We start from the raw sequence: 21069 nt of genomic DNA, 5'->3' as shown, positions 1-21069 counted from the left end.
TAGTGTAGTGTAGCTAATTAACTAGGACTCGCATAAAACATTTATTGATTTGTATTTGTGCGATAAATGTGTTTTATCGGTTGATGACGCAATATAACGTAGAGTCAATGAAAACATCACGTAAAGTCAGTTAGAAAGACAATACCAACCTTTGTGTGTGCAGGCATCCAGTGCGGTTATATATTTCCGTGAGATATTTTGCATCAGTCATTAATGTGCAAGATGCAACGACTAGTGTGCGTGTTAGCGATACTATCAACGGTAGTCGCTCAAAAAGATCTGCACTATGCGCCCGGCCATGATGGAATGGTGCACCTCTTCGAATGGAAATGGAACGATATCGCAGATGAATGCGAAAGATTCCTGAGTCCCATGGGATTTGGTGGCGTACAGGTAAGTCAAAAATGATTAGCAAATTTTCAGAAAAATTTAGAATATGCAGAAAATTTTTTTGAAAATTTGTGAATGTGTTTTTCTGAAATGCTAAATCGAGGGTTGATCCTAAAACAATTTATTAACTGATAAAATTTTAATAAATATGTTCCAAAAAATATTTTTCTTAAAAACTGACTTTTGCTTCTATACAGCAATTTTTAATTTATCCAATCGGACAAATAATTAAAATATATAAATAAATTGCTATAGGTTTCTCCGATTCAAGAGAATGTGGTCATAGGTAATAGACCATGGTGGGAACGCTACCAGCCTATATCTTACAAATGGGACACGAGATCGGGCACCCCACAAGAATTCGAGAACATGGTTCGCAGATGTAACGATGTCGGCGTGAGGATTTACGTTGACGTAGTGTTCAATCACATGAGCGGCAATCATGATAACGCTAGGGGTACCGGCGGTTCAACAGCGAACACTTATGACTTCAGCTATCCGGCGGTTCCTTATTCCCGAACCGATTTTCATTATCCTTGCGACGCCAACAATTATCAAGATGCAGGAAATGTGCGGAACTGTGAATTGTCCGGTCTGCACGACCTCGATCAATCGAAGGAATGGGTCAGAAAAAAGATTGTCGATTTCTTGAACGGAGCTATTGACGCTGGAGTCGCTGGTTTTCGGTTAGTAGAGCCTTTGAGTTTCATACGATCCCATTGCATTTTTTTGATAAATAATTCTCTGCAAAATTATTTATTTTTATTTATAAAAATATTTCTACATAATTCTGCCTGTTTTAATATAAATAAAAATTGTAAACAAAAAATTTCTTTTTAATTGCTTAAAATTTTTAATATTTTTGTAATTTCTTAAATCAATTAGCGATGATAATCAAGTAAAATACAAAATACAGTATTTCTTCATATTTTTCCAAAATAAAAGAATTTCATTGAATTCTGAATTTCAGAGTGGACGCAGCAAAACACATGTGGCCGGCGGATTTACAAATAATTTACTCTCGACTGAAAAATCTCAATACCAAATTTTTCCCATCAAATTCGCGACCCTTCATAACTCAAGAAGTGATCGATTATGGCGGTGAAGCTGTCAGTAAATACGAATATAATTCCTTCGGCACGGTAACGGAATTCCGACATGGAATGGAGCTTAGCAACGCTTTGAATGGGCACAATCAGTTAAAATGGTTTGTCAATTGGGGTGAAAAGTGGGGCTTGTTACCATCACGGGATGCTCTGGTATTTATTGATAATCATGACACTCAGCGTGGTAATCCGAGTATACTCACCTACAAGTCATCGAAAAAATACAAGGCAAGTCATCTTCGAGAAAATTAAAGCAATTAAAAAACGGGCTAATATTAAGGCTAAGATATATTTTTATTCTAATGCGAATTCGATAATAAATGATATTGCAGATGGGTGTTGCCTTTATGTTGGGACACTCTTTCGGAATTCCGCGTATCATGAGCTCCTATTATTTTGATCACTTTGATGCCACTCCGCCGCAAGATTCATCTGGCAATCTTAAATCCCCAATCATCAAGTCTGACAATACCTGCGATAACGGCTTTGTCTGCGAGCATCGATGGCGTCAGATTTATAATATGGTGCGCTTCCGAAACGCTGTGAATAACACAGGCGTCAACAATTGGTGGGATAATGGCAACAATCAAATCGCTTTCTGTCGTGGAAATGCAGGATTCATCGCAATCAACAACGACAATTATGACTTGAAGCAAACTCTATATACTTGCTTGGAACCCGGCAAATACTGTGATGTTATTTCTGGAAGTTTGGAGAACAATAGGTGCACTGGTAAAGTTGTAACAGTAGATCAAAATAAGAATGCATATATAGAAATTCCCAACAATCAGGACGACGGTGTACTCGCCATTCATAGAGAGGTAAGTTTCGTTTATCACTTTTAATTCTTTCAAATAAATATATGTTACTGCAAAATATTTTACATTTATGCATTTATTTTCTTATTGATTTTTATTTATATTACATTTTTCTTGAGGAGTAAATACAGTACACTGTAATTTTAATATTAATCCGAATAATATATTTGTTTCCAAACAATATTTGCAATATAAGAATATTTTCAAATAATAAATTATTAAGTGAAATATAATAACAGTTTTAAAAAAAGTTAAAAAGAATAAATAAGAATACAATAGTACGATAACTTTTAATTGCTCATTATAATATAACTTTAAATATTATTATTTTTTTCAGGCAAAATTGAATTAAAATCTGACTGGATGAAATAAGGACCGATGTAAAATGTATCCACACTATAATAACTATTATGATATTATAATTCGTATATAAATTAAGAAAAATTTTATTCATATTATTCATTCGAAATTATAACTTGCTTGTGTATCTTGTTAAAAATAAAGTATAGATATATCAATAAAAAATTAATTATCTGACCCTTTATCCAATTTATATTGTCAAGAGCACAAATAATCGGTCATCGATTTTTATCATTTTATCAAATCTGATAACAACTCCCCCATTGATATATATTTGCCATTAAAGATGAATCATAATTCCATAAATATTTGTGTGAAAATATAACAGTCGGTAAAATTAAATAAAATACATTTATCTTTCAACAATGTTTATTTTAACAGAAATAATGCATTGTTTTTCCTATTTTCACCATTAATTTCTACTATACATGATATGACAGTTAAAATAATACACGACAGAGTGTTAACAGAGCAAGGTCTAAAATACTAAATAAAATATTACATTTGTAGAAGTACAATGTAAATAAATGCTTAAATGTTTTGTACAGTGATCTTGTTTGAGTAAAAGTCATTTCGGTTGGTTTTTCATATGCCACACAGAGATACGATTTCGGCCATTCAAAGAAATTATTGATCGACGACCAAGATGTCAAGTAATCGAAAGTATCTCAAGTAATCGAGAATAATATGTAATGTCCCATCGCGCATAGGAAACTCTATATACAAACTCTATATACTTGCTTGGAACCCGGCAAATACTGTGATGTTATTTCTGGAAGTTTGGAGAACAATAGGTGCACTGGTAAAGTTGTAACAGTAGATCAAAATAAGAATGCATATATAGAAATCCCCAACAATCAGGACGACGGTGTACTCGCCATTCATAGAGAGGTAAGTTTCGCTTATCACTTTTAAGTCTTACAAACAAATATATGTTACTGCAAAATATTTTACATTTATACATTTATTTTTTATGATTTATATTTATATTTTTCTTGAGGAATAAATACACTACACTGTAATTTTAATATTAATCCGAATAATATATTCGTCGTTTCCAAACAATATTTGCGATAAAAGAATATTTTCAAATAATAAATTATTGAGTGAAATATTAATAACAGTTTAAAAAAAAGTTAAAAAGAATAAATAAGAATACAATAGTACGATAACTTTTAATTGCTCACTGTAATATAACTTTAAATATTATTATTTTTTTCAGGCAAAACTGAATTAAGATCTGAGTGGATGAGATAAAAACCAATGTAAAAATGTATCCATATTATAATAACTGTTTTGATATTATAATTCGTATATAAATTAAGAAAAATTAAATTTTATTCATATTATTCGACAATATAACTTGCTTGTGTATCTTGTTAAAAATAAAGTATAAACACATATATCAATAAAATTAATTATCTAATTCTTTACCCAATTTATATTGTCAAGATCACAAATAATGTCATCAATTTTTATCGCTTTATCAAATCTGATAACAGCGCCCCCATTGATATTTGCCATATTACAGATGACCTCATAATATTCTATAAATATTTGTGTGAGAATATAACAGTCGGTAAAATTAAATGGAATACACTTGTTATTTTTCAACAATGTTTATTTTAACAGAAACAATGTACTGTTTTTCCTCTTTTCACCATTAATTTCTACTATACATGATATGACAGTTAATCGTAAGGATAATACACGACAGACTCGCGATGGAAAAACAAAAAGAGTCGAAGGGAGATCGGATGAGATGAGGTGGATGCCTATTGTAATTCGATCGATTTAGAGGAAGTGAGATATACCGAAGGATGGATAGAAAATCTTGAAATATCACAAAAAATTGCCTTATCATCGGTTTCACCACTTCTCTCTCTCTCTCTCTCTCTCTCTCTCTCTCTCTCTCTCTCTCTCTCTCTCTCTCTTCTCTAGCTAATTCATATATGTGCGATTAAGTTATCCTTCGCTGAAAGAATCTGTCACCATATTTACCGCTCTATCTCGTTTCTTCCGTCCGTTTTCTTTTTTTTCTCTCGTTAAACGGACATGCATCAAATAATTAGTACGTAACGCTCGTAGTTACGTAGTTAACAGAGTAAGGTCTCGCGACTAAAATACTAAATAAAATACTACGGGGCATTTGTAGAAGCACAACATAAATAAATGCTTAAGCGTTATGTACAATGGTCTTGTTTAAGTAAAAGCCGCTAACTTGATTAGTGTTAGCGCGCCCGAGTTTGTCATACGACAAAAGACGACGTCCGTTTATATGAGATAAAAAAATTTGTCAAATGAGAGTATCGCGCATATTAGACATATCGAACTGAAAAAAGCATTTTTTTACGTAATCATATGTACATATGTATGTCGAATGTCGTATTTCTAATTACAAATAATAGGCATGTAAACACAAAACCTCTGCGTAACACGGTAGAAGCAAGTGTAATATCGCATATGATTACAGTGTCTAATTACCATTGGTAATTCTGTATTGCGGTTAGTAACGGATTTTTATGTGATCGGCAACAGGAAATAAGGAAAGAAGGAATTTCCTTCTTTCACCGCCATTTCTGCTCGCGCGTTCACTGGACGAAATGGAATACAGATTGGATAAATTTCGAACCATTTCTAAGACTTTTTGTCCCATTTTCTCTTTGTTCTCGACGAAATATTTACAAACTCGGGAGCGCGGACGCACGTATAAAAACATGCTGTTTAGCCATGTACACGTGTTATGTGTATATGTGTACATAAATGTGTCATAAATTTATATGGTCTGACATAATAAATTCAGACTAATGTAACGTGTACGTGTGTGTGTGTGTAAATCTAAAAATACTGCTCGTCTTATGAAACCGATTTTCCACTTTGTTCTCCACGTACACTCACTCCCGCGTGATTGGTATGTAAGCGTAAGCGCAATTTAGCAGTTCGCCCTACTACCGTTTACGTCTTAATCGTTACGTGAATACAATAAGGCAAAACGGGCACTACATCTCTAAATAAATAAACGTTTGACGTTGCGTGAACCTCCGGAGATTAAAGGGGATTAAAGTAGAACGGGCGCTAATGTACAATTCCTTAAGAGCTACACGGGTCCGTCGCGCGCAAAACTGTCGTTGTCCGTGTATCGCGCGTGTCGTTGTATTCTGTGGCTGTGTGTGTGTGTGTGTGTGTGTGTACTTTCGTGTATGTGTGTGCTCGCACGTAGATTTTATTCTTGCACATAGAACATTAGCAAAAATATAATTTAGTATATTTAATCGTAATAATTCTCATTCATATAAAAAACTTCGTTAAAATATATAAAAGAAACAACGATTTGAGCAAATACGTATCTCCTACGGTAGTTAAAAGTTATCGCGTCGAAACGTATATTTATTGTTATTGCACATAATTCTTCTCGCTGATTATGTATATATAAATCGTATTCTTTTAATATATCTATATACTTACATTCGCATCACACACACTCGCACGTCATTCGCAATTGCATTCGTTTCCGACATTATGTACATATACGCATATTTTTCACTCATTTCTCCTCTTTTATTCCCTCTTTCTCTTTTCGACATCACGTTAGTGATTTTTTTCGTTTTGTCAATTTTTCGATACGTCACACAGAGATACGACTTCGGCCAGTCGAGAAAGTTATTGATCGACGACCAAGATGATCTCAAGTAATCGACAGTAATATGTAATGTCCCATCGCACATCGGAAATTAATCCGAACATCTCGATGCCTTGGAAGACTTTAGAATGATAGGCACTCGTTTGATTAATTATTAAATAAAATTTTGTTTCGCTTCTCATACTTCGAAGGAAAGCATCAAATGCATAAATTTCAATTTAATGAAATTAAATAAAATCTTGAGAGTATCTTGATGCATTTTTCGATAACAAAATTAAATGTCCTGCTTATTAATTTATTTTAAATTTTCCAAAACTTTTCAAATATGTTAATAGAAAAAATAAACAGTATGTATTAAATAAAATCCGTTTATTTACAAACTTGGCTCGTAAAAGTTTAATTTGATAAAATATTTAAACAGATAATTTTTAAACGAAAATATATTTTTATATATTTGTCATCGCAAGACAAGATCGAAAAGATAATTCTATATTACGCGATGCAAACATGACACGTTACGCATGCGCGCATGCAAGCATTCTTAAATTTCTTATTGCTCATAGTATAAAATATACTATTTAAGTACTGAATCCATATGATAGAGATCACATAAGTTTTAAAATTATCTATTTTTACAAATATCGACATAAAATTATGTCATTGTATTTTTATTTATGTGTGAATGTTATTTTTACAGCTTTTATTATTTAAGTATCAAATTAGTATCAGAAAATAAATATTTACTTTATAGTCATAATTATGACTTCTCTTGAATTTATTATAATCTAGATACAAATAAAAATTTGTTTGTCAAATTATCCTGTATATATCCACTGAAATATAGTTCACTATATTCAATAAGTTCTTCGGAGTATAGCTTTCCTGATTAAATATATCTTCAAATATATTTGAATTCAGAAATATAATTATTATTTTGCTAACTTCAATTGTCGTACGGTAGATACATAGATATCTATTTTTATGTAAACTATGTTGTGATTCAGATAAATCTCTTCAATCATCTTTTCTCATTAATTAGTCAACAGTTTCTATCGTTCCTATACATATAGAATTTTCAAAAATATTTCTCTGTATATCTAATATTACTCGTTTAGGGAATAGCCAAAGTTAAATTCGTCTCAACTCTTCTACTTTCAGAATTATCGAACAATTAATTAACATATCTTCGCCAGGCTGCGTTTAAGTTCTAGTAATTTATCATTACAAAGCTTTTACAGTTTCATTAAACTATAATCCTTCAGGTCTCTACGGTTTAGGCTTTAACTTATCCTGATAAACGACGAAACGTTCAAAAACATCTTTAATCTCGAACATTCAAATGCTCTGTATATTCCATTGCGCTATAGCATTAACCAAAGTCTTCCTGTCTCCCCCCCCCCTCTTTTCTCTTTTTTATTTTCTCTAGTCTAGTCTCAATTCTAAAACTCACAGTCTGAGTTTCTATCTCTAAAAGTCCTTCCGGGTATTTAATTACTGACAATAGGCGGAGTCTCCGTGCTTCCTGATATACGAAATCGTCTTCTTTCGATTGCACACATCGTTCGTGTGTCATTGCTTGATCGGCTTTTTGAAGACGACTTCCGGCTTGCGTACCGGACGGGGTACGCGCCGTTCTATCCTGAGGGCCCGGTTCGGGTCCGGAGACGGCGATGCCGAGGTCACGCTGGCCATTGCTATCTCGGACCCCAATAGGGGAGTCTCCGCCATTGTTTGTCAGTTCCCGGTGCTGCTGGGTCGGCGACCCGGTGTCTGTTGTTGTTGCGGTTGCTGCTGTTGCTGCTGCTGTTGCTGCTGCTGCTGCTGTTGCGTCACCGCCGCGGCCGCGGCCGCCGCGTTCAACGCCGGTAGCGGCGTTTGGTGACAGTGGGCACAGTGCAGACATACCGTGCAGGCACCGAGTTTCCGAGCCAACATCACGCGCAGCTTCAAGGCTGGACCGAGCTTCATGCCCATCGTGCCCGTCAGATGATTTTCCGAGAGTAGTGGGAGCGCCGCGCCGTCTATACGGTGCTCTCGGAAATTCTGCAAATACAAAAATGCAGCGGCGTGTTATTAGCGGTGTGTTATTACCTAGAGAGAGAAAGAATTTTCGTTGGTCCCCAAGATTATTCTAAGAGCGCAGAAAAATTGTCGAATGCTTTATCCTCGAATATATCGATGATTTCCGTTAGATATATCAAGAGCAAAGAGATAATAGCGACATGGGTGTTATTATTGGAATTCGTGGCATTTAAATTCCGATTGCGGATCGTTCGTTCGTTATTAACGCTATTCTTTCGTATATTCCTCAATCTCTCCGACGCATACCTTCACGTGCGGAGGAGCGGAGCACGTACGCCGTGCACCGTCGACCTCCGACCGGCTGGAATCGCGACCGAGGTTCGTGGTTGCGAACCTCGCGGCAATCGCGACCTCGCTGTCGCGCGGAAATCCGCGAATTCGCCCCATCACACGCGAGACATTTCGCGGCGGAAAGGAGAGTCGCTATATTTCCGTTGATGATTCCGCAAAAAGTCGATATCGATCTACCTGCGGAGAGGAGATCGAAGAAGAGAGGGAGAAAAGGAGCGAAGGAAAACGAACGCAGAAGCGGATGCGAAGCGGAAGGGGGCAAAGGGAGGAAAAAGAGAGAGAGAGAGAGAGAGAGAGAGAGAGAGAGAGAGAGAGAGAGAGAGAGAGAGAGAGAGAGATGAAAAAAGAGAGTGCGTTTCATTCACCGCGCCGGGGGCCGCGCCTCGCGTAATTGTAGCTGCTACGAGCGCGCGCGCGCGGGGGATGCGCGGGGGGTGCGCGCGGTACGTAAGCGCGTGTACGTAAGCGCGATCGCGGACGTCTCTTGCGCGCACCACACGTTCGTGGAATACGGTAATTGCTCGGCCCGCTTATGAATGAAATATTCAGCGCCGTAATGCGAGCCGCGCACGCAACGGCAGACCGGTCTCCTTCCCTCGCGCATGCCGAGCTTCCTCGCCGAAGGAGGGGATCGGGATCGACATGGAGATCGAGGCCGTGCATTCATGCCGCTGGGCACATTCAGATCTCTCTTTCTTTCTTTCTTTCTTTCTTTCTTTCTTTCCTTCTTTCTTTCTTTCTTTCTCTTTCCGCTCACGGAGGTTAGCGTCTAATTGGCCGGTTTTCAGAGGTGCGAGAGCTATTTGTCTCCGAAAAAAAGCGCTTCTTCTCTTTTTCTCTGTATTATACATTTGTAGCGTCTCAACTATCGATTCTAATAATATTGAACTAAACTAATACTAATATTGTTTTAAATGAGAAATTTATCCCTTAAATTTTTCAAATTAATCTAAACAATATGCAAAAATCAGAGTTGGATAATAATTAGTTAAAAAGTTAAAAATTAAACTAAAAAAGTTAAAAAGTTACGTTAATAACTTTTAACTTAACTTAGTTAATTTTAAATAAATTAATTTACTTCAACTAATTATTTTTTTATTTTAAAACACATAAACTTTAACTTATTAACTTTCTTCTAAGTTAAAAATTTACCTATTTAAAAGAAAAAATTATAAAAAAAAAACAATATTTTTGGTATTTCATATAAACTTAATTTACAAATAAAGTGTTAAATTTATTTGATATGACCTATATTCTATTCTGTTTTGTTATCTAAAATATTTTAATTTTAAAAAATTACATTTTAATTTAATATAAAGATAAAGTTTTTTAAAATTAACTTTTAATTTAAGTAATTTAGTAAATCAATTTATTTTTAACGTAACTAAATTACTTTTACAAGTCATTAACTTCAACGTAATTTAAAAAATAATATTAATTTACTCAACGCTGGCAAAATGAATTAGATCGTCGAATATCAACAAGCTGAGTAAATCAAGTTTATAATATATATATATATATATATATATATATATATATATATAAATTTTTAATTTTTTATGATATAACTATAGTCATAGAAAATGCAATCAGTTGTTTCTTTCAATTTCATAATTGACTTATTTCTGCTCAACATCATTCAATTGGCAATGACATTGTGAACTTGGAATCCAGCAGGTGTTGCATTCATGCCGCTGGACTGAATGTAGGTACTTGCTGACCGTTTCGCCGATCGACTTCTAATCTACGATTTATCTGCGTACGCGTCGCGTGAAGAAATATCAAGATTCATCGCAACAGGGAATCCATACTGCTAGGCGCGAGCCCGAGGATCTCGCGGTAACAATGAGGCTCGCATAATCGCCGACAGTAAAATGCACAGTCATTGATTACGGTTAATAGGCTCCACACTGTTCGGTGCATTCTCGATGCATTCGCGGTTCTAACGGTAACGGAGTGAGCTACACGCGAAAAAAAAACCGCCTCTTCACGGTCGCGCTTCGCGCAAAACGCTAATTAGTTAAGTCGTTCACACGACGCGCAAGAAAACTGTTCCCCGCTGTGAAACTGAGCTACATACGGCCCCGCTTTGTCCGACGCAAAAAGTCTCAAGTCTTCCTTCCTAAACATTACTCGAGACTGTAGTTATTAAGAGACAGAGCAATTTCATCACGTTACGCGTCAAGTGCTTCCAATTCACGTAATCTTACGTAACGGTAATTCGAAATTACTGCGAAATTTTCTTATTTATAAATTCACATTATAAATCCTTTTCTCCCAATCAAGTTAAACGTTGGGAAAATATAGTGCCTTTAAATATGTTATTCGACGTGCGTTATTGGTCCTTCAAAGAAGGGAAGTTGAGTGACTGATGAACCCGTACGCGTACGGTACGCGTTGCAAAAGACGTTATAAAAATATGTTTTTCTACAGCTTGACGAGGAGGACGTCTCCATTGTTTTCGCAAGGTAGTACGAAGCGGGCAGTTACGAAATCTCATGAAACGACCGACGCGGTATGGCGTGGCGCGGCGCAGCTGCGCAGTTGCAGCGAATATATCATCCTCGTGTTGCACCGCGGGCGACCGGGCGCGCACCAAAGGCCGAGTAACGAAGACAACCTATATTTTCTCCACCCAGTTCCAAACTCTTAAGGGCAAACGCAATCTCCCGGCTGGTCCTGCATCAATTATACCTTCCACAAACACGATGTTAGGCCTCCCGCCCCCCCCCCCCCCCTCGCGCATTCGTCGTACGCCGTAAGTACGACGAGAGGGCTCGCGAAGACGCGCCCCGGCTCGGAAGCATGTGTTATTAAATTATTCTCGCGTCACATTCTGCGTCTCGTGAACGCGGGGGGGAGGGGGAGGGGGAGGGGGAACGGCTGCCCTCTTCTTAAATTATGCGCGTGGGCCTTATCAGATATGCCCGCGGGCCAAGAGGCGCGCTAAGCGGAATTTAAATTGGCAAACATAGAAACGCTCGCGTATAACGATATAAATGCGCGTTGCGATTTGCGATATTTATTGTGCGACTCGCGCCCCCTCCGTTGAAATCCGCGGTTTATGAGTCTACGATATCCATAATACAAAATAAAATTCATTTACGTAGATACACCGCACTGGAAATTGCAATGCTGTTTAGTATTCTACGAACATACAGCGATTTACTTTCTTAATTACTTCGGTCTTTAACTTTACGTATTAATTTAAATGCCGCCACGCAGCAGGAAGCCTCGTAAGACATGCCGTCGGCGGTAAATGACATAAATTCGTCATGAACAATGCCAGTTCATCTGGAGGTAAAGAAACTCGCCGAGAATATCCGCGAGGTTGCATTCGACCGTGACCTGGGAAAAGATGAAGAATCCTCGAAAAATAACGGCTCCTTTCTTGCCAAGCTCGAATCTTCGACCCGAGGAATCTCGCGGTTACAATCTTACAAGATCATTCGATCGGAACCACGTCACGTTAAACTACACGCAATGAGCCCGAAGAATTCGTTCTTGATCGCTCAGCCGATCGGTCGACGGGCTTTTTGCACCTGAGGCGCAGGTGCGGAAGGCAATGCAAAAATTACTAGTGCACTGATATCAGACCTTCTCAATTAAACCTAATTTTAAATAATTATAGCGAGTTATATGTATTATACTAATTTATTATACGACTATAGTAATTAAAAATTTTAATCTTGGTTGATTTTCAATCAACTGGTCAAAGAGAAATCATTTATAGTTTGAAAGCGAGTAATGAAATTATAATAACTGAAGAATACTAGATATTAGCTTTTGATATGTATTAAGTTCCATAGTTTTCAATTTTGTTGATTAGACTGGCATAAGTCAGTATTAGCGCAGTATACATTACATGAATCATGCATAAATAAATTGTCACGACGCTTTTGCGCTATTATTTGCGAATGAAAGAAAAACTTTAAATTCTCTAAAAGTCATCTGTCGGTAGTATCATGGTATCAGTATTTATGGTACATAAAATGTTTTTTTTTTTTTTTTTAGTTATTCTCAACGACGTTAAGTCATCGCGGGTCGCGCAACATCGCTCCGAGACAAGCTTCTAACAGTTCTCTGCCGTAAAAGTCGCGTTCGTTTCAAAGCTACTTCTGTCTCAGTCATTATTACACCTGTCGTGCTACAAAATGGCACGTATATATAAGCGACATTTTAGAATAGCTTCGAACGGTTCTGTCGCATGTGTAAGTAGCATCTGTGGATGATTTTATGTCACGTCTTTCCCAATTATCGTAACTTCTTTAAATGTATATATATATATATATATATTTTTTTTTTTTCAGGACTCCCCATAAGAATCAATTTGCACCTAGTCTTTTATTCTCAATTATAAATAATAATTTAAATTTTTTGAAAATAAAACTTTATCAAAAGAATGCTTCTTCCAACTGAGTAGAAGCTCAGCTAGCGATTAGCAATGAAATTGATAGCTACGATTGTTCCAGCCTACTCATCGCCTCCCTTTGTACGATTCTGAAAATTAAATATCGTATCGTGTTTATCGTATTGTGTTTTTCAGTTCTAACCTATTATTATTCTTTTAACGCGGTGGATTTTACGTTACACGTGTACCTCACCTATGCATCACCGACATACAACATCACAACTCACTGCCGAATGGAACGCAAGCTTGATGCTCAAAGATCGCGCCGAGTCGGGACTGAAGTGTTAACTAATAAGCGCGAAGGCGCACTGCAACATTTGATCGCTATCGGGGGAGACTCCTGGACTGCTGTTTATGCGACCCTACGATCCCTTATGTGGAAGAGTGGCGCACGTGCGAAGGACAGAGCGCGTCTGCGATCGCGCGCTGAATTCTGCACGGGGACGACCCGAGGTTGGGAATTTGCGTCGGCGGGCTCGCGCTAGAAATTCCACGCGCGTGTTTTCGTTCCACCTCGTGCAACCTCGGGCGGAATTGTTCCATGAGAAAGGACGATGCCGCCGGTGTATCAACAAGGTGTGCACATAAGAACCGCGTCGCCGACACAGCGTAATCGATCGATAAGCGTGAACATTTGTCTCCCGTGATGAACACGGATTGACTGATATATTATTACAGTAGATTACACACAATTCGCTTATGTCTGTCATTAAAAATCGCGATGGAAATATAATTGGCAAAGATTCCATAAATGTATTTTTCAACCTTCCTTCAACTTAATTTATATATTAATAAATGATAAACAATCTAGCTCGAGTTTACTAAGCAATAAATCAAGAAAAGGAATGTTCAATTAGATACAAGTATACAAGTAGAATGTTAAATTAATAACAGTATAACATATAAAAAAAGTGACAAGTTTAATATTCATGGAAACATCTCGACTTTACAAAGCCTTCCTCAGCCTTCCCTGTAAACCTCTATAATTACAATTTAATAGGTAAAGAGGTAACAAATAAAGTCGACATGTGTTTTGTCCGACGACAATTTAAAACACACAAAAGGCAATTCATCAATGAAGCTAAAAAATATTTCTTGTGACGTGAAAAACTGACTGCTACACTACTGTTAATTGTACATGAAGAATAATAAAGTCTTTGAAAGTCGAGCGCCGAGCATCCGGAGGAAACCCGTCCGACATTCTGCGCCACTGTGCGGTGACCCGCCACGCCCTGTCGAGGTCGTCGCGCGCCGCTCTCGCCGGCGCGGCCAGGCCACGCCAGGCCGATCGGCGTGCCGACGGCGACCGACGTCAGCCTAACCGACGACCGGCGCGTTCGCTGGTACCGGCCTAACCAGATCAACATCCCCCCGTTGCACAGCTCCTTCCAACCATCGCATGTCCTCGTTCTCTGCTCCAGCATTTTCTTCCTTCCTTTTTCGCTTCTGCGGACGTGCCACGTACTTATGTCGCGCCTTCCATTCGTTCTGATTCCGTCGCTGATCACGGTCTCTTCGCCGTTCCTGCCTTCAACCCGAAAAAAAAAACAATATTTTTTTTTTTTTTCAGCATCCACATCCCGATGGGATGTGTGTACCGATGGATCGCCTAGCGATTCTTGCTAAATTGCTAAAGCTCCTCGCGGCTGATCGTCCTTCTCTTAAATTCACTCGTTTGCTCCTGGCTATTGCTTCCCAAGTGTGCCCTTTTCTCCTCTCTTTACCGTATCGAGGAACTTGTGCAATAACGCCAACCACACCCACTTTATTGCATGACCTCGTACATCGGCGTCTTGTGTTTCTTGAGCGAATTTTCTCCTCATTGCTATCGCTATCGTTCGTGGCATTCGATACTTGATCGCATTTATCATAAATGTATCCACATCCTGTCCCTTGATTGCATGGAAATTCATAAAACGTATTATTAAAGACATAAATGTCGAACATTGTTTCATCGTCGTTGAGCGTATCAGAAGCGCATAAAAGCGATAAAAGGAAAAAAAAAAAAAAAGAAGACGGAAGATGAGGAAAAATGGATCTCGATCGTCAATCTTGATCGGCTGCTCGGTTTCGCGGGTAAAACCATCCCCGTGTAATTGAGAGACAGATTTCAGAGCGCATTAGCACTGCCGGCCAAGGGGACCAGGCAGGCGTATTAATTGCTCATCAGCGATGATGAAGGGTTTGTAAGGCGATATTAGCATAACTAACAGGTTTCCCGGTAATGAAGCCACGTTCACGGCCGCGATGCTCATCTTTATGCTTTACCCCCCCTTTCCCCCTTCTCCGACGGAATTCTCCGTTCCGATGGCCCGCAAATCCCAGGGAACAAGCGAACTGAAGCGAGCTGGAACAGAACGGCCCAGAGCCAGTTTCGCCCCGATACGAGTTACGATGTTTCCGCGCTGAAAATTAAGAGGAGGGGGAGAGAGAGAGAGAGAGAGAGAGGGGGGAGGATAACGAGGACGATCCGAGGCGGCGCCATCCTACTTGGCGCATTGACCGCGCGGAAAAAGCGATTAAGGAAATTCAACACGAGCATAAGCAATGTGTTTAGAGTTGCGTTGAAACGCAAGATCTTGCAATCGTGGATAATGATCCGGCGACGACTCAATCTCCATAATTGTAACATAACATTTGATAATTTTCATTTATTTTATTTTAGTTTTCTGATCGTACAATTTGATCGTAGTAAAAATTCATATGAATCATAATTGTCTTTGTGATTAGTTACGCTGCAATACAAATAGGATGCAATGCGAGTTGACCAAACGTAAAAAAATATATTTATTGGCCATATCTCGTCATTGTATAAATATGACTACAAGTGATTTAACGATTGTCATTTGCGGAGAAAGTGTGTGGTGGTATCAAGAAACTCCACGCGACCGAACTACTCTAATATCAAGATATCAGATCTCGTTATCGAGCCGACCTTTCGCGTGTACTTTTTTTTGCAACTGTGCGCGATTACTTTCTCCGATTGTTTCGCTCGCGATCGGGTTTGCTTCGACAGAAATTTATTCCGTTCGCGTGGGCCGTCTTGCGGATTTCTCGGAACGTGTAAGACGTGTCAGGCTGCTCCAAAATACTCATCGAGTGGTGCACCTCGAGTAGTGTTGCAAAAGAGACCAACAACATCACGCCACTCGGTATTGTAAAGAACAAGATTCTGGAAAAATCTCATATTTTAGAAATATTATCTAGTCCATTGTGCGATTTTCCGCCTCACAATAGATAGATCCGACTTTCTCGAGTCGCGTGCGAATCGCGAGTTTTCACCGGAAGCAACGAGGCGAGGTCGTTACGAAAGATTCGAGCACACCTGTAGGCACCAGTCAAGAATTCAAATTAGCTTAGAAAGTTCAGGGTCGGGCGGATATATACGCGTGTACGTGCGTGTGCGTTCACGCACATACAACGATAAAAAGTCGCACGGTCGATCAGTCAAGAAGATGGTTTTCTAGAATTGTATGAGCCGCAATTCTCGAAATTGATGGCGTATATTATTTTTGATTTATTATCACGCATTGTACAACTTACGATCAAAATAACATTTATTTATTTCTAAACAAAAACGATTACGGTTATTCTCTTTCGTAAAGACTCTTTCAAAGGAAACGAAGAAAAAAGCAATCTACCAATGAAGAGCTTCCAATTTCTAACTTATCGCCTCGCCGTAAAATGGTCTATACTACTTGATATTCGCAACAGACTCAATTAAATTTTTAGTGTGCTCATTAAACTTTTAAATTTTGTTTAACGAGTGTGATTGTGTATAATACTAAAAGACAAAAACGCAAAACAGCTTGTTATTCTACAATTCGTTCTATTATATAAGTAACGAATATTATAATAACATTATTATAGAATAAAGAAACACAGAATTATATTAAAATGTTTGACATCATGCTCTGTGAATTTGAATATTACCATTTGGAAAAAAAGATCGGTTAGTCTTCTGGTTCTTTTTTTTTTTTCCACTTCGTCTTTACACTGTATGCTGGATTTCATTCCCGACGAAGCGAGTTCGCATTCGAGGAAAAGATCACGTTGATGATTATATGTTATTATTGACTGCGTACAAATTGCCGCCTCCGTACATTCTCCATATTCTACCGCTTTCTGTTATTGGCTACACTTCTGATAAATTCCTGTCCGCGGCGTACTCTGTCTCTTAAGAGATAACTTGCTATTAGCGCACCGCCCGCGATAAAGCGGCGTCGATAAATCCATCTGATTCGGCACGCTTGCAATTAATATCGAAGATATACGAAAGGCCTCCTCTTACTTCCGCTTGTAAGCAGCCAAAATGAAAAAAATGGATATCAATAGATGTGTCAGACATTGCTGTTCGCTGGAAAATCGATAAATTTATTTGCCATTTTTTACTTTACTAAATACATTTTTGTATTATTAAAAAGTAAAAAGATAAAAAAACGAATCAAAAATATAAAAAAAATAAATCTTGTATTTAAATATGAGAATTGCGTATTGCGATTAATCTTTAATTAATTTAATTAATTTCAATTCAAATTCAATTAATCTATATTGTAAACATATTAAATATAAAAAATATTGAAGTAAAAACATGATTTTATTGATTAATAAAAATATGATTTTATTGATTAATAAAAAAAGCAATATTTTATCTTTTATCATAAACTAAATTAATGTGATATCTAATCATTTTAACAAAAAATTATACTTCCAATTTTTTAATATTTAAAATTTATAAATTACAACAATTACAACAAATTGATTAGCGACTAACGTAAAATATGCCTTTTTATGCTGATGTTCGACTCTCATTTTCAGTAGCAAAATAAATCATATGATCAAAGAATGACGCAGAATAATAAAATTTGAATGCTCATTTTTTTTATTACGTTGACATAAATTAGTATCTTAACGAATATCACTTCGCAAGTAGTAGCAATAAAATTTGATTCAAAATAATATTTCATCGGCATTATAAGATAAATAGGATTTTTAAGAAACAGTGATTCGTTGACAAATACATCCCATCTATTAGCCAAATCTCTTAATTTTGTATACACATATTTTTCACGTTTAAGTGAGACAAAACTTACGCTATTATTATACAATTTATATGCGTACAAGAGATAAATGAGTGTCTCGATGTCTTATTTATAAACGTATCTCGCATAGCATGTTGGTAAGCCATTTCTCTTTCCTCGACAGATTTGTCTTGTATTTAAATCTTGATCAAAGATCTTGATCGGACATCAGCATTTTAATTTTAGGAAAAAAAAAAACACGATTTTGAGAGTTACGAGTAATTACTCAGACATAAAACTGTTAAAACGGTATAATCGATCGATTATCCGTTATTAATTTTTATCATAATTGTATCGGATAAATAGCTACTGTTTAGAATATTTCAGGTTTAGCTGGAATTCCTTTGTAAATAATGAGATAGAGATTTAGATAACTCATAAACTCATAAATGATAGAAATCACAATAAATGATAGAGATTTTAATAAACTCATCCAGATACAACGATTTTACAGCACTAAAGTTTTGTAAACATACATTTATTGTTCATTATGTATTACGTTTACAAAATATCATAACATTTCCCGCATTATTACACACACACACACACACACACACACACACACACACACACACACACACCACACACACACACACACACACACACACACACACACACACACACACACACACACAAAGGTGGGCGCGCCTACAGTGGATCTCCACAGTGGTTGAGAGAAGGAATATCTACAGGAAATCTACTCTCTCGTAGGCATACCGAGACAAGGGTACGAAAGGGCTAAAGGGTAGGAATACAGTAAAGACCCCCCCCCTCCCCCACAACGTTCTCAGTGTCCTCGCTCGGCTTCGGCGGGTCCGCCGCTGCCATTCGCAGCAAATGGCAACCGTCGTGCACAGGGGAAAACACCGCGATTACCAGCGGGGGATCACGGCCTCGATATAAGACACTGTCACGTCTTACATGCTGTTCGCCACCAGAAGAAACGCGCGCGTTTTCTCGCCCCGCCGTGCGGTATTCCATTCGACGGTCCGCGGGATGATGAGTCGCGCCACGAAGAAGATAATGGCGGATTTTTGCAAAGGTCAAACGCGTAAAACTTCGAGAAACGCGAGAGTATTCGCGCGATTAAAAAAAAAATTTCTCTTTTCATCGCGCGCCTCCCACAATCAGTGAACAAACGGGACAATCTTAGACTGACACTGTCTTACGTTCGTTTTTATCAGTGTAGATTAATTTTAATCTCTAGCTTACTTTCTACCATTTTCAGTTCTAAAAATTAAAAAGATAAAAAGTAAATTAAAGTTGATTAAATGAGACTAAAGGTATTATTGATAGAAATGAACATTACAGCATGACGATCTCATAAATCTAAGTCTCTCAGCAAACATAAGAAATTTAGTGATAACCACTGAAGGAATATCAGATAGGTGGTAAGCCCATGAAAGAATATCAAAATAAATAATAGATTGGATTTGCAAAATTAAGAATTAAAATCGTCTCCGAGGTTAATCTTTGTAACAGTTTAGATACGAAAATTGTGTAAATCAATTTGCATCAATTCTCTCAATGCTGATTATCGTACTAAGTGCTAATTTACAATCTAATCGTGACTATATAACTGTCGTTCGTTAATTCATAAAAATTGCAAACGACCAATAAACAAGGAACGTCAAATAAAATACTTCAAAGACGATGTTAAAAATGAAAACAGCGACGTCTTATTACAGCTGTAGGGCACATGCTCATTACGCGTAATACGATACGTAATAACTACGAAATGCGAGGGGTCGTAGCAGCATAGAAGAGAAAAGAGCATTTCTGAATATCGCCGTGCAGCTTTTTCCTCTTACGCCACACCGGCGAGTTATCATTATTTCATCGCTCCGATTAAATTTCTCGTCGTCCCCGCGATCGGTTGCCACGGTGCGTAAGTGAATGATCCTTCCCCCCACCCTCCCCTCCCCCCTTCCAATATCCGATCGACTCGCTCGAGCGCTATCGCGGTGCCATCGGCATATCGCTCGTATAAAACCGACGCATACCTCTCGCAAATGCCTGTTAAGATTATGCAAATGTCCAACGCTCGCTCGAAGCACCGGCACAGCATTTTAAAGAAGCTGCCGCAACGTCCGGGCATTCCGCGCGTCCGGAATTAAGATATTCGGCGAAGCGCGGAGGAGTCGCGAGAGATAGCCGTCGCGCCGTTTCGCTCCTTTTATCGCTCGCACTGCCTCTTTCGCGGTTACGCTCGACGTATCGAGATATTGATATGCTGATTCCGATCCCTTTAGATGCGATGGTCTGTGCATCGAGTTCCGAAGCTCGACAGCCAAAGTGAAGTTTGAAATTTAAGAGAAATCTCTCTCTCTCTCTCTCTCTCTCTCTCTCTCTCTCTCTCTCTCTCTCTCTCTCTCCTTCTGACTGGATTAAATTTATTTCTCAGATAAACGTGTGCTATGAAGATATATTTAGTATATCTCGCTTTCACAAGAAAAATAATACAAGTTGAAATTTTTCAAATTTTGTATATGCGAATTGTGTTCTAAGTACATCGACCTTCAATCAGGAAAAGTGACACAAATTGAATTCAAATACTTCGCGTGAGTATGCCATTAATCGTTAAGATCAACTTATTACCTACCCTTGATTCTGCCAGATTCAAGGATAATAAGTTAAAAGTTAATTTTACAATTAAAAATTAATTTAAAATATGCAATTTTCTTTTTTCTTTCCTAATAGTTTTATCTTTTTGACTTTTGTCATTTTTCTTACGAAGATGCGATATATTGAAAAGCAACAACAATAAATTTTAAATACTGATACAATTTAGATACAATGGAAAACATATGTACCTATCTTTTTTGGTATGTATCGTTATGTAAAAATTCATTTTTGCATTCTTGCATTAATTCATTAAAATCAAAGCGTC

At 37.6% G+C, this 21069-nt stretch overlaps 2 protein-coding genes and 1 long non-coding RNA gene across 11 annotated transcripts in view; 2 read left to right on the top strand and 1 right to left on the bottom strand.

Moving 5' to 3' along the window:
- The first annotated feature begins 181 nt into the window (after nucleotides 1-181).
- LOC105428643 (alpha-amylase) lies at nucleotides 182-2839 on the top strand. The gene is made up of 5 exons (XM_011641055.2): nucleotides 182-393; nucleotides 646-1076; nucleotides 1361-1724; nucleotides 1829-2317; nucleotides 2652-2839. Exons 1-5 carry the CDS (start codon nucleotides 214-216, stop codon nucleotides 2664-2666), a joined length of 1479 nt encoding a protein of 492 aa, XP_011639357.2. The 5' UTR covers nucleotides 182-213; the 3' UTR covers nucleotides 2667-2839.
- A 563-nt stretch (nucleotides 2840-3402) lies between these two features.
- On the top strand, nucleotides 3403-4088 carry LOC148936697 (uncharacterized). The gene is made up of 2 exons (XR_016139352.1): nucleotides 3403-3565; nucleotides 3897-4088. It is a non-coding gene; the product is annotated as an uncharacterized LOC148936697 (long non-coding RNA).
- A 186-nt stretch (nucleotides 4089-4274) lies between these two features.
- LOC105428644 (SAM-motif ubiquitously expressed punctatedly localized protein) overlaps nucleotides 4275-21069 on the bottom strand; it is a 218295-nt gene continuing 201500 nt past the window's right edge. For all 9 annotated transcript variants that reach the window (XM_089077222.1, XM_089077221.1, XM_011641061.3 and 6 more), the window contains one exon: nucleotides 4275-8357. In XM_089077222.1, the coding sequence (XP_088933348.1) occupies nucleotides 8049-8357 (309 nt within the window). In that variant the 3' untranslated portion in view covers nucleotides 4275-8048. The remainder of the gene's footprint in view (nucleotides 8358-21069) is intronic.

This window comes from Pogonomyrmex barbatus, unplaced genomic scaffold (assembly GCF_055798465.1).
Source record: "Pogonomyrmex barbatus isolate J1 unplaced genomic scaffold, ASM5579846v1 scaffold2, whole genome shotgun sequence".
NCBI classification, from domain to species: Eukaryota; Metazoa; Arthropoda; class Insecta; order Hymenoptera; family Formicidae; genus Pogonomyrmex; species Pogonomyrmex barbatus.
Note: the sequence above shows the minus strand (reverse complement) of the source record. Positions and strands in the feature narration are given on the sequence as shown.

Excerpts from the sequence above, each read along its gene's own strand:
- LOC105428643 (XM_011641055.2), top strand. The coding sequence starts at position 214 with ATGTGCAAGATGCAACGACTAGTGTGCGTGTTAGCGATACTATCAACG. Across the intron at positions 1,077-1,360 it reads GCTGGAGTCGCTGGTTTTCG|AGTGGACGCAGCAAAACACA; the intron begins GTTAGTAGAGCC and ends TCTGAATTTCAG. Across the intron at positions 1,725-1,828 it reads AGTCATCGAAAAAATACAAG|ATGGGTGTTGCCTTTATGTT; the intron begins GCAAGTCATCTT and ends ATGATATTGCAG.